General features: G+C 36.4%; 2 protein-coding genes across 2 annotated transcripts in view; one reads left to right on the forward strand and one right to left on the reverse strand.

Annotated features, from left to right (window-relative positions):
* Positions 1 to 6,682, forward strand: part of LOC103130727 (phospholipid-transporting ATPase ID-like) — a 13,417-nt gene extending 6,735 nt beyond the window's left edge. The window contains exons 16-25 of the mRNA XM_016666136.1: positions 323 to 434; positions 527 to 629; positions 1,486 to 1,636; positions 1,757 to 1,940; positions 3,194 to 3,417; positions 3,490 to 3,573; positions 3,673 to 3,918; positions 4,185 to 4,323; positions 5,111 to 5,241; positions 6,122 to 6,682. Coding sequence (XP_016521622.1) covers positions 323 to 434; positions 527 to 629; positions 1,486 to 1,636; positions 1,757 to 1,940; positions 3,194 to 3,417; positions 3,490 to 3,573; positions 3,673 to 3,918; positions 4,185 to 4,323; positions 5,111 to 5,241; positions 6,122 to 6,376 — 1,629 coding nt within the window. The 3' untranslated portion in view covers positions 6,377 to 6,682. The remainder of the gene's footprint in view (positions 1 to 322; positions 435 to 526; positions 630 to 1,485; positions 1,637 to 1,756; positions 1,941 to 3,193; positions 3,418 to 3,489; positions 3,574 to 3,672; positions 3,919 to 4,184; positions 4,324 to 5,110; positions 5,242 to 6,121) is intronic.
* A 7,408-nt stretch (positions 6,683 to 14,090) lies between these two features.
* Positions 14,091 to 14,257, reverse strand: part of LOC103130705 (growth arrest and DNA damage-inducible protein GADD45 gamma-like) — a 13,653-nt gene continuing 13,486 nt past the window's right edge. The window contains exon 4 of the transcript XR_001660354.1: positions 14,091 to 14,247. The gene's annotated coding sequence lies outside the window, so the exon portion shown is untranslated. The remainder of the gene's footprint in view (positions 14,248 to 14,257) is intronic.

The raw sequence follows: 14,257 nt of genomic DNA on the forward strand, positions 1-14,257 counted from the left end.
TGGATGGATGGATGGATGGATGGATGGATGGATGGATGGATGGATGGATGGATGGATGGATGGATGGATGGATGGATGGATGGATGGATGGATTTTGGTCTTTAAAATACCAACATTTCCACATGATTTCATATTTTGTTCTGTCTGATTTTGTGATTTGTAAATATTAAATGATCGATGTTTTGACCACTTCTTGAGTCGCCTTTTTACCATTTTTACTCTGGAGTACAGTTGTTTGCTCTTCCCTCCTCTGGTTATAACAGATGATGGCTAAGGAGAACTTCAGGACCTTAAAGTTGCTAACTGCTAACTTTGCTTCCAGCTGTTGGGAGCCACAGCTGTGGAGGACAAGCTGCAGGACGGCGTCCCTCACACCATCGAGCAGCTGGCCAAAGCTGACATCAAGATCTGGGTTCTGACCGGAGATAAACAAGGTTTGCACCAATGTGCCTATAACCCCATTCATTCCATTTAATTTAATTTAACTCATCCTTTTAATCTGTAATTAATTTATTTTAATTCACAGAAACAGCAGAAAACATTGGATATTCCTGCAACATGCTGAGGGAAGAGATGGAGATCTTTGTTGTGACTGCTAACACAGCTAATGAGGTCAAAGAGGAACTGCAGTGAGTCAATCAGTAACTATTTATTGTTGGGTCTACTGATTATTTTTACTATATACAACCAGCAGTAAATACAAACCATGCTTTGGACGTTCAATCAAACAAAGATACAGCGCCTTTCAAAATGACTAGCACACCTAATAAACATGGATCTTAAATTAATTTATACATTATTAAAGTTTACACTGGAAATTAAGACAAATACAGCCTCTAATTTGAGACGCTTGTCTTCAAAATGGACAGGAAAGAGAAAATGCCTTTTGGCTAAAGCAGACATGTTGATTTTCACCCCAGTTATGTCCATATCTACAGAGTGGCAGAGGAGCGACTGCTAGCTACAATGTTAGCTGCACTAACCCTAAAACACAAGCCATAGACAGTATTTAGCATAAGCTAATGCTAAAGTGCTATAACAACACAGCTTTCATCGGAAATTAATGCTAAAGTAACATGGTATTTAGCACAAGCTAAAGATAAAGCTTTATTCAACATGGTATTTTATGAAAGCTAATGCTAAAGAGCTATACCAACATGTGAGTTAGCATTAGCTAATGTTAAAGTATAATGCAAACACAATATTTTACCAGAGCTAATACTAAAGAACTATACCAGCAGATATTTAGCAGAAGCTAATGCTACAGCAGTAAATTCAGCCCTGTTGAAACACCTACCATGTCTCAGGTGTAGGTGTTCTCGCATACAAACATGCCATCCAACTCCACCAGTATGCGTTTTCACAAGAATTCCCTACATTACACATAATTTATCTCTGTCTTAGCTATGATTTTATGAAAACTGACAAATTAGCCATGAAATTTTAGCTTCAGTTGTGATTTCCTGCCATCTTTCTCATTTTCAGGAAAGCCAGAAGGAAAATGTGTCCCGGATCAGCAGAGAAGCCGAAGGTGATCAAAGCTCGAGCCGGCTTGTTTTGGCTCCAGAAGACCCAGACTGTACCGGATGAGACAGTAAACGGAGAATATGGCCTGATTATAAACGGACACAGCCTGGTAAGAAGCTGTTTTAGACACCAAACAGTTTCAGTTATTTCTGAATCAGAGAGAAGAATGCAGTCTTTGGGTAGCTGGAGTTATACGGCCTATAGAAGTGTGTGAACTCTTCGTCTTTAGGCCTACGCACTGCAAGAGGACTTGGAGTTGGAGCTACTGAGGACGGCATGCATGTGCAAGACGGTGATTTGCTGCAGGGTCACCCCTCTGCAGAAGGCCATGGTGGTTGAGCTGGTCAAGAAGTACAAGCAGGCCATAACTCTGGCCATTGGAGATGGAGCCAATGATGTCAGCATGATCAAGGGTAAAAATCAGAACTGAGAGCTTAAGTCCAACTAAAGTTTCTCCCATACTTCACCTGAAGCATCACAATTGACTCTCATTGATGTAGCTGAAAACTAGGTCATCTTGTTTGCAGGAATTCGTCTTCTTTCCATTGTTATGGTTACAACAGAGCTCTGTACAAAGTGTTGCGTGATTGGTCAGGAGTTTTTGAGCTTGTTGCTGTCCAAGTGAATTTGATCATTGAAGGACCAACTGCAGACGATCAGTCCAATTACACTTTCCGGTTTTTGTATCCACAGGCGGCATGAATGGTTTTGAGCAGCGGGTTGTTGGATAAAGTGAGGCACTTTGAATATTTGTACAATTCCTCACTAAATATAGATTGTTATAAATAGATTGTTAAATTGGTAAAATCTCCACAATGGAAATTGCAACGTATTGTTTAAAATGTCTGCAAAAATGTGTGCTGCTTTCTCTGTGACCGTTTTGTTACTGATATGCTTTGGGCATAACTTATACCAATCAGGAGAGGTAACTCCAAGTGGTTTGTGATGTATGTGAACGCCAAGCGGGCCAGAGACCGCTCCAAAAGCAGGAAGTTGGCTACAACGCAGGGCATTCTGGGTAAATACAACCAAAATAAAAATGTTAGACTAGCGCTAGTGGGAGAAATGACTTGTGGTCTTTAGTCAAAGACAAAAGAGAAATCCTACAACCACTACAATCCATTTTTGTTTATATTTTGCTAAGAAGGAAGTTGTGGTTAGTTTCTTCTTCTGAGATTTTTGTGTAGTTTCATTCAGTGGTTCTTGGTGCAGTGGCACCACAGGTGAGGAGGGAGAACAGATTTGACTCATCTGACGCAGTACAGTGTGAAACAAACCGCACCAGTTGAAAATATAACAAAAGATGACGTCTGACGTATCGAGTTACCAGACTATCAGGTGGAAAGACAACCACATGACCATGTGTTGACTGTTCGGTATCGACTGAAAGTGTCGCAGTCAGCTCTTGTTCACGTAATCATACAAAAATTGTCGTTTTTGAACAATTCTTCACTAAATAACTGCAAAGATTGTCAAAAGGCTAAAAACTCTCTGCAGAAAGACATGTCTCTCTCTCCATGACTGTTTCGTTGTGTACAAAACGTCCCTCAGCTACGTAACCATGCATCGGCTACTCAGCTTTGAGTGAATTGTGGGAGACCCCTAAAAGGTCCAGGGACCCTGCAGACTGGAAAACGAGTGAAGGATCTCATTGTTTTGCCTCTAGCTGCTCATATCGGCGTGGGCATCAGCGGTCAGGAAGGGATGCAAGCGGTTCTCTCCAGCGATTTCTCCTTCGCCCAGTTCCGGTACCTCCAGCGCCTCCTGCTGGTGCACGGCCGCTGGTCCTACATTCGCATGTGCAAGTTCCTGCAATATTTCTTCTACAAGAACTTTAGCTACACCCTTGTTCACTTCTGGTACGGTTTCTTCTGCGGCTTCTCTGCACAGGTGAGTGAAAAGTCCTGCATGAAGAAAGTTGACGCTTTGTGTGGATGTTGACTGATGTTTCTGCGGTTCCAGACTGTTTATGATGACTGGTTCATCACCATGTACAATATGGTTTACACTGCTACCTCAGTTCTCGCCTTGGGCCTCTTTGACCAGGTAGGAGGAGTCTTGTTATTTTTCATTTAAAAGTCATGGTGGGATACATCCTGCTCTGGTCCCTTAGCTTCCTACCTTTTCCTGTTGTTTCTCTCGCAGGACGTCAACGACCGCTGGAGTTTCCGATATCCTCAGCTCTACTCTCCCGGCCAGCTCAACACGTTTTTCAGTAAAAAGACTTTTGTCCGATGTGTAATGGTCAGCACCTACACCTCCCTGGTCCTCTTCTTCATCCCGTGGGCAGCCATGCAGGACTCGGTCCGGGGCGACGGCAAAGACGTAGCCGACTATCAGTCCTTCGCTTTGTCGACGCAAACCAGCCTGATGATCGTGGTGAGCGCTCAGGTAAGACGTTCTCTGCTGTAAATGTCATTTATTATATAATTGATCGTGTTGTATGAATTTTGTCATGCTTGGTTATGGAAAAGAGACATCTGTAGCATATTTTAAATGATGCATGTTGGTGTGAAGTTGGGCGCCCCACCTTGTTCAAATTAAACTAAATTTGTGTTAAATGTTTCAGTAGCACACTTGACATGATTCCTAACTTCTGAGCATATCACCGAGGAAAACTGAGTAAAAAACTGAATTTTTTTTTTTTTTTTTTTCAGATGTTTCTTGACACTTTTTACTGGACAGCGATTAATCAGTTCTTTCTGTGGGGCAGCATTGCTGCCTACTTGGCCATCACATTTACTTTTTTCAGCAATGGCCTGTTTTTTGTGTTCACCTCCAGTTTCCCCTTCATTGGTGAGTAAATTTAGCTTTTTATTTATCCAACACTTATTTTAGCAATAAAATATACATTAATTTAGTGAATGTTTTAAAAGAACTGAAGGAAAGTCAGTTTAAATGTCCTAAATTTAAGATTTTTAAGTTATACTTATGTATAAAAATGCAGAATTTTTAAATGTAAATACTGATATTTGATGGGATAGATTTATATGCTCCTTTTTCATAAAGTAATAACTTTATTTTCAGCAGTTAGCACAACATAACAACCAAGAAAAGCTAAACTCTCCGTCTATCTACATTTTATAGCTGCTTATCCTTAAAGAGTCGTTGGACACAAACCAATATAATAAGTTTTAAAAATGTGGGATTTAAAATTGTGCCCAGTGGAACTCTATTGCTAAAATCATAACACCTTAATAAAAAACAGTAAAAAAAATTCCCCTTTTACAGGAATAAATCAGGCTCAGTGCAGTCAGATGAAAAACTGAGAGAGAATATAAAGTTAATATTTTTAAATAGCAGGAAATTGTGCAAACTGGAGAGCAGCAGGAAAAGCAAGTGGTCAGTTTGCCTCCAGTAGTTTATAGTAGGATAGCTACAGAAATATGCAGTTTGTAGTTTTAACCACTAGATGTCACTATTACCTCCAAATCTGAGACTTTGGCTTCACTAATAATGTGTGGCTTAAGGTTAAATTCTTTCTTTTGAAAAATCTGCTGCTTTTAACAGAATAAACTTAATTTGTTATTTTTCATGTGTCTAAGTTGCGTGTGGTAATAAACTGTTGTAAAATGGATTTCAGGCACGGCGAGGAACAGTTTGAAGCAGCCGAACGTGTGGCTGACGATGTTCCTGACCTGTCTTCTCTGCGTCCTGCCGACTGTGGCTTTTCGCTTCCTCCACATGCAGCTCCGTCCAACCATCACTGATAAGGTGGGAAACCAAAATCAGGAGCCTTTTAATGTATCGACATACATTAAAGTCATATGATGTGTTTAAACGGTTGTTTAAAGCAAAATGTAAGTGCAAAAATCTGATAAAAGGAGAATTACATCTTGGCCGCATTCATCTAACTTATGATTTTAGACCAAAACTAATTTTCCAGGAGAACCATGGAGACCATTGTATGACGGAGTATCAAGGCCATTGAAGGTAGAAAAATAATTGGAGTAAAATTCTGCCAAAACAGTCAGAAATTTTGAGAATAATCTCAGACATGTTCTAGAAAAAAAATAAACATTTTGACTGTGAAGTCAAAAATTTGCTAAAAATTCAGAAATTTTTGGACTAACCTTAGAAACCTTCTTGAAAAAAATTGGAAATTTTTGTTAAAACTCAAAAACTGTATAGAAAAAAACTGACAAAATTCTGACAAAAAGTAAAGGAAATTTCTGAGTTTGAAAAGTTGAACATTTGTAATTTTTTTCAAATTAACATTAATCTATGAAATTTTTGGGAAAAAATGTGGAAATCTTTGTGCGTGAAAAATAAAAAATGTTGCTGAAAAAACTCAGAAATATTGAGATTAGCATCAGAAATTTTCTAGAAAAAATAAGGAAATTTACAAGATTTCAAAAGTTAAAAAAAAAAACAAAAAAAAATGATTTCATAATTTTTCCTGAACAAAACTTATACTCCGTCGAACAATCGTGAAAAATGGCCGACATTTTGAATTTTTCCAGTGCTAGCCACTGAGAACAATATTTATCTGAAATATTTACTGAACTTCGGCGCTATGATGCGGAACAGTGTTAGTATTTGCTCAACAGACGTTTTGTAACTAGATCTAAGCTACATTTGATCATCTCTCCAGGTGAGGTACAAGGCTCGGGAGGAGGGACAGCCGGCTCCGGCTCCTTACCGGCCGCCTCCACGGCGCGTCAGCACCCGCCGCTCCAGCTACGCCTTCTCTCACTCCCAGGGCTACGGGGATCTGGTGACCTCCCGCAAATTCCTGCGCCTGAAGAGGCGACCGTCCCTGTTCGGCAGAAATCAGTCTCCGCTGGTGGAGAACCAGCCGCAGCGCTATCGGACCATAACGGAGGAGGCGGAGGAGTCGCAGACATAGGATGCGTTCAGGGACTGATTTGTGTATGTGTGTCGTTATTTTGGTGCCTAAATAACTGAGAACTGGATGGATGCCGGAGGAAATCAAGGCGTCATTAAAACACTGAAATAATGTTATTATTTGTATTATTATTGATGAAGAGCTATTGGCATCACTGTGAATATGTTTACTAATTATGCATTAAAAGTAAAAACTGGTGGCCCTCGATGCGGACGGTTCCAGTCTGGTTTACTTCTCTGGCGTTAGACAAGAAAGGGCGCCATCTTGTGGTGTGAAGAGTGTAAGCGCAGTATTAAACTATGCACTCCATGAAGGTTTTGTCGTTGTTCCTGTTTTTGAGCATCATAAGCAAAAATTATGTCTGCTTCTCATACACTATTTGGCCTTTATTAAATATTTATTATATTTTAAACAGAAAAGTACAATATACCAATTTAGATACAATGAAAATGTTCCAGATGTCATTGTTTTTGCATGTTTATAACATCAAACATATTTAAATATTAGTTAAAAGATAACCAGAGTAAACACAAAATTCAGTTTTCAAACAGATGTGTTTATTATTAAGAGAGAAACAAAATTAAAGTGGGATTAATTATTGCAGCTAAGCTTTAAAACTATGACACATTTAAGCTCCAAATTAAGTGTGGAACTTAAATGTGTTTCTAATAGAAATAAATTATGTTTCTTCTTCATATGTCTTCAGTTTCTGATCTCAGCTACTTTCTTGTCTTTGTTTTATATTCCATATCAGGAATCTGATTGTAATTACCACACATCTCCACTAGGTGGAGCAATTTCTCCCCTTTTCATGTCACTGATGTTTATGATACAATTTTACGTCAGAGGTTGAAAAGAACCACATTCTCTCCTTAAGTAGAAAGATACTTGTATGAAAAGCACAGGTTGGACTGTTCTACTCAAGTTAAAGTAAAGGACAAGTTTTGAAACGTACTAAAGTACAAAAAGTAAAGTCATTTTCACCTAGAATACAAAATGACTTCATGATTCTAAAATAAAGTTCAGTTAGTTCAGAAACATCAGAACAACAGGATGTTCATGATTTGCATTGACATTAAATCCAAGGCGAATATTCAATTAAGATATGTTGAGCTGTATTTGCATACATTAATAAAAAAAAGACAAACGTATTTCAGAAAGCTTTGTTGTACATTTTTAATGAGCAATTTATGAATAAACTGATTTTATTTAAAGATGGCTCAAAAGACCCAAAGTCTATGGAGAATGGAGAGTTTTAATAAATCAATTACATATTTAAATAATTATTTCATTATTGTCATTTAGCACTCTTAACTGTCACACTGCACTGTCAAAAGATCCAAACCTGTTCCCCCCATCGCCTGTGGGGGCGCTGCACCAAGAACTACTGAAGGAATCGACACAAAACCTCTGAAGAAGACCAGCGCAATTTCCNTAATAAAAAAAAATAAAAGACAAATGTATTTCAGAAAGCTTTGTTGTACATTTTTAATGAGCAATTTATGAATAAACTGATTTTATTTAAAGATGGCTCAAAAGACCCAAAGTCTATGGAGAATGGAGAGTTTTAATAAATCAATTACATATTTAAATAATTATTTCATTATTGTCATTTAGCACTCTTAACTGTCACACTGCACTGTCAAAAGATCCAAACCTGTTCCCCCCATCGCCTGTGGGGGCGCTGCACCAAGAACTACTGAAGGAATCGACACAAAACCTCTGAAGAAGACCAGCGCAATTTCCTTCTTCACAAAAAGTGGAGCCGTGTCACATTTTAGTGGTTGTAGGATTTCTCCGTTGATATACATTAGTAGTTTGGACATCGCTTGTTAGTTCATAACCCTGACGACTTTCCTGCAGGCGCCGTTTCTACAAACTATGTAAACTATTTTAATAATTAACTGACCTTGTTCTAAATTTAATAGCAATTGGAATATAGGTGACTGAACTAAAATTATTCCAAAGTGTATCGAGATGACAGTTGTTGACACTTACTGGGATAACCCGGAAGTACATTGAGGTTTTTATTGTTGATAAAGAACTACTGGCATTACTGTGAACATGTTTACTAATTAAGCAAACTGGTGGGTTTTGATGCAGTTCCAGACAGATTTACTTCTCTGGTATTAGACAAGGAAAATAGATGGCTCACCTTGATGGGGGGGTTTATTCCTGATTTATTATTAGCAATTTTGTTGCACTTAAGTGTTTCAGCATCAAACTGATACAAATATTAGTCAGAAGACAACATGACTACATTTTTTTGTCTTCTGTTTCAGATTCATATCAAATTCCTCCAGAAATCTGATTGTCATTACCACACATCTCCACTAGGTGGAGCAGATTCACACCTTATCAGGTCTGATGTTTTTGTTTGATAAAACTTTGTTCACAAGATTTAAAAGGTTTATATTTACTGTGATTCCCGTTTTTGTTTAATTGTATAAATATTTTCTGCTTAAATGTAGTTTTTGATTTTTAAACAGTAACAGCGGTTTATCTTTGCTAAAATGTATAAAAACATGTTTAAGCAGTAGAGTTAAAAAAAAATGATAAAAATGGGGGTGATTTCTAAGAAGCGGCATTTGTGGATTAAAAAACTGTAGCCAGGATTAAATTACCATAATTTGACTCTTCATCCTCTTTTAGAAGACTAAATTTATTATAGAAAAACTTAAGTGTAATTAAATTTGTTACACAAGATCCAGTTTTGAAAATATTTTCAAAAAACATTTATTAAACTGGAATTAAAGTTCTGTTGTCTTAATATTTGACTCACAAAATGCACAAGGGTTTGTATTTATATTAAATTTCTTTTACAAAAATCATTAAAAGATTATACTTCATAAATAATTTTGACATGTTTTTATATATACCTTGTGGGGGTAGAAGAGTCAAAAATGTTTCACTTTTGAAAATTTTGAAATTCAAAAGTCTAAAATTTGCAAATTGCAAACTAAAAAATTTCCTTTTTGTTTTCTAGAAAATTTGATTTTTGGTAAAATAAAATAAAATAAAAAATAGCGGTTTTTCTGTATACAATACACACCGTTGTATTTAACTATTAATATGCATTACTTTTTAAAATAAAAAATTCAGGCAACACATTAAGTGAAAATGTGTTTTGTCAGCTTAAACCCATTTTTAACTTCACAAAACAAAGATAAAACAAATGTAACTTTCACTGTATAAATTAGGAATGGTTTAAAAAGTCAGTTACATCTTCAGCATCGATCAGGCTAATCAGGAAGTGTCCCACCGCAGCAGCCAATCAGAATCCAGTTCTCGTTGCTGGGCAGAGCAGCTGTTAAGAACTGAACTCTGATTGGCTGTCCTGTCTTCCTTTCAGTGACTCCTGAGCAGATGATGTCCCTGCGTCCATATGGCGGACCTTTGTGACTCTTGTCAACTTTAAAAGCTGCAGCCCGTCCCCCCTCCCCCTCCTGCTGCTGAATGGGGAGTCAACGCCATGCTGTCCTGCCTAAGCGTGCCTTTTGTTCCGCCTCCTCCGCTCACTCTCGGCTCCAGACTTTGTTTTGGGTGAAAGGATTCGTCTCAAAAGTCCCGGTCAGCCAGCAGCAGCTGCTCCGGACTGCGCCTTTATTCCCCACAAAGGAGAGGCGAGGCGGCCCCTCCCACCCCGCTTTCTGCTCTTTGTGTCCATTCATGAAGCAGCACAAGTGCTGCCTGCAGCTTTTCGGTCAGTTTTATTTTTGGCGAGCTGCACAAACAATGAATATCATAAAACTGCCTCAAAACTGCTCTTCAGTTTAGAGTCATGCCCCAATTTATTGTCTAAAGAATCAGAGAACATTTATGACTGGAGTCTTATGGCCGCTCTAAGAAACTAAACATAAAATTACGAGAATGAAATCATAGCATTAGGAGAATAAACTATTAAAATAGAGTCATAGTATAAAGTAACATAACTTCTGTTTTAGCACAACTTCCTCTGTGGCTTTTGTTGTAATTAACTTTTAAGTACGATAAATCAATAATCCATAAATATTGATTTAAAAAGAAGTACTACTTCCATTGGCATTTAATTTTGCTTATAACATGAGGAAAGTGATTTGTAACAAATGAAATAATCTGCCCGTTACCTAGCAACCTCAGCGAAGTTCCACCCATCACCTAGCAACCAAAGCCTAAGCCACACAAAATATGTTCATTACAATTTGTTTTGCACAAAATTATAGAGATTTTATTTGAGTTATTTAACTTATAAAGTGGCAAAAATAGATTGTTACAAGTGAAATAATCTGCCAGTGGAACTTGGAGTTTTCCATCAATATTATTTAATTTAAACAAGCTCATATGTTTTCCTAAAAAAAAGTGATCAGTTTTCTTATTTCAAGTTAATTCAAGATATTTGCACCAGAAACTTGGCTAAAAATTCTGTTTTTGCAGGGTACAAGAAACTTCAAAGATACAAAAGAAAGCCCCCAAATCTTTCACTTCTGGTTAAAAAATGTCATTTTTGCATGAATTCCTGCAGCGGTGAAAGTGCCAGTTGTTCCAAACTGACCCTGCCTGCTGAGAGCCAGTCGGGTTTGTTAATGTAATTAGTGATCAGGTTCATTATGAGCCACATCAGAGCCAGGAATTAGCATCAGCAGCTGCTGGCGGAGGAGCCGGTTGGTTCAACACACGTCTGGAAATGACAGCAGGAGATATTAACATGTTTATAAGGCAGATTAGCATTGCTAGCAGACAGGAAGTATCTGAAACGGCTGTTTTCGGCACTTTTATTCATCTGAAACAGAGACATGCAAAAGTATTTACACTCAAACTTTTACAGATGATGCATAAATGTTCTTATGTAGCTAAAATAGCATCTAAAAATCTTTTGAAAGAATTAATTCATATCTTTAACTTGTTTTTATTGAGTAAAGTTTGAAGTTCTCTATAATAGTTTTTATTCTCACTAATCTTACCTTTCACTAATAACTTGGACCTATTTCTGCATAGAGATTTCCTGAATCACTTTTTTCATCCATTTATCCATCCTACGGTAGCCCAGAAGGATCAAGAAAAAGCCAAGGCCACGACTTAATTTATGCTAAAATTGGTCTGATGCTAATGAAAGCTATGCTAAATCAAGAGTTTCAATACATGCTAGTATAGCTTTAGATTTAGCATAAAATCATTTTTGAAAAATAAATTCTGCTTTATGCTAAGATGAAGTTTATGATAAACTTGTTAGCCGTTTGCTGTTGTGTAGCACTTCAGAAACAAGCAATAGAAAACTTGTTTGGGCTCCAACAGATTCAAATTTTTGGGATTTTTGTAAAAAATTCTATTATTTTATTATATGAAAGACAAAATAAATACAGTTTGAGGATGTAGCACAATAAATAAAGTTTTGGACGGTGTATATTAATGCAAAGGAGAGTAAAAATTTGAAACTCTGTCCAGTTTGAGTTGATGTTTTGTGTTTTTTAGATGTTTGAGCCCAGTAGAGACTCTGGTAGCCCGTCATTTCCATCTGCTGCTGTTTCTGCCTTTGTGTTGCTCAGCAGCAGCAGAGCTCTTAAAGCTAAAGGTGAAATGAAGGGCATTAGAGGTTGATCAGGAAGAGCAGCTCTGACTCAACACAGAAGTCTGTAGCTGTCAGCGCTCCATCCCCAGATGTACAGCTCCTGTTATACAATCAGATTAGAAAAGAGGAACTGCTCCTTTAAGGCAGAGTTTGCAGCTTAGTGAGGTGATGTAACCCTGACTTGGTGTTTCTGCTGACTCTTGCTGTTGGCCAGGATTAGGCTCTGAATGCATGAATGGCCGCCGGCTTGCGCCCGGCACACAGCCGCCTCTAAACGCTTTTCACCGCCTCATTAAACTGGAGGGCAATTGGTTGCTATGGAGATTTAAAGGACTCATTGAAAGGACTGTTTTCTCTTCTAAAACAAACAGATTCTCTAATTTTTTTTGCAACTTTTTTGTCTGATTGATCTCTAACACTGTTGTACAACAGCAGACAGAGGAAAAAGAATTTGAATTTTTTGAAAAATGAGTGTTTTCACAGAAACTTTTTTTTTTAACATAAACCTACAATGGCTCTAATATGCCTCTGTAGATTTGGTTTCTCCATTTCTTTGAACCTACATAAAGATGGATATGTGTCAAGTGTCTGAAGCTGAATGTGTGGGTGACCCAGCGGGGCGTTGACGCTGCAGCAGCTGTTAGAGCCTCAGTAGTGGCAGCAGCATGCAGGGCAGAGAGATTCCTGTTCAATCAAAGGCCTCAAAGATCTGAACGCCAAACTGGAGAGAAAAGAAAAGGCAGCGCGTGTCAGGAACCAAAGATCACATTCATTAAGTCGCTGCCTCAATAGAATCAACAAACAGGCAACTAAATGCTGCTGGTGAAGGCAGAGCAAATAACTCGATAACTTAGTTGAACCAGGTCAGTATCTTGATAAAATGTAGTTAAAATGTATTAAAAAATAATTAATATCACTTCTTATTTAATTAAACTATATTGTCATTTCTGATATATTTTAGGTCAGTTGAATTTAATGAAATATTTCTGATTGTGACCCCAGAAAAAAAAAAAATTAAAAGTAGATAAAACTGTTTTAAGCTGTTGTTCATCTGAAGCATGATGGGTAAAAAACAACCAATAAACCAAAGAAAATAAAATGACAAATAAAGACCATGGGCAGACCCCAAATAACACTTAGAAAAACTCTATTAGATATAGAACAGAAGTTAGCAAGAAAACTGAAAGTCAAGTTTTACAAGAAACGTGGATGAAAAATAATGTTTTAAAAAGTAAATAAATAACAAATGTGGGCCTGAATCTAATGCTGCAGGAAAAAGTTTGGTCATTTCCACATATGGTCCTCAAAGATTTAAAAAATTAAGAACTTAAAACAATGAAAATGGAGTAAAATAAGTAAATTGTATGAAATTGTAAAAAAGAAAAGTGAGCAAAATTTGAATCAAAATTGTATTTATTCACACAAAAAAAACAATTGACAGAAACAAATTGACAACTTTTAACATATTTTTATGCCATTTGAAGTTAAGTAAAAATAAGTTGCATACTTCATTTTTCATGTTGTCTTTTCATATTCATTAAAAAGTAAAACAATTTTCTTATTTCTTCAGAATTTTATACACCAAATTTCTTTGTAGTAAAGGATTTTCAAAAAATGATTTTCCTTTAATACATGTGAATTTTTTAAGACTTTATATTTTAGAGTACCATAGTTTCTGTCACTGTCTAACAGAGAAACCTTTGGAGAATTAAAAATATTCTCATCTGCATCAAAATATGGCAGAATATAAAGTAATTATGTCTTAATTGCAGTTATTTAAGAGAATAATGTTTTTATTTATACAGTTTAAATAAAAATTACTGTTTCTTCAATTTTAAATTTTATTTAACATCAAAATTTTATTTTTATGCTTCTAACATTTTATTGGGTCATATTCTAAAGTAAAATATTTAGATAAGACTAACAGATATTTTAGATTATTTCAAATTAATTAAAAAAATGTTAATCAGAATTTCAGGTAAAAAAAAAAAGTCAATGTTTTTTGGGTCCATATATTATTCAAAGTATTTTAATGCATTTATAAATAGTTTAACTGAGTCATTTCTCTAAGAGTTATTCAAAAGTAAAACTAAGCAAAAATCTACACAAAAATTGAGAAAAACATTTAAGAAACATTTTTATTCAGTCAATTTGCTACAAAGAACTAAGTTTTGCCTTTTTAAAACTAACCAAAAATCACCTAAAATGTAATTTTATCTCAGTTGAATTGTTTCAAATTTATACTTTAGAATTGCAAGAATTTTTCGTACAAATTTTATTAGTTTTTTTTTTGTCAATAACTTAATGTCATTTTCTAAAGTGAAACCTTTAGATTT

The sequence above is a fragment of the Poecilia formosa genome, unplaced genomic scaffold, assembly GCF_000485575.1.
Source record: "Poecilia formosa unplaced genomic scaffold, Poecilia_formosa-5.1.2 Scaffold664, whole genome shotgun sequence".
In the NCBI taxonomy this organism is placed as follows: Eukaryota; Metazoa; Chordata; class Actinopteri; order Cyprinodontiformes; family Poeciliidae; genus Poecilia; species Poecilia formosa.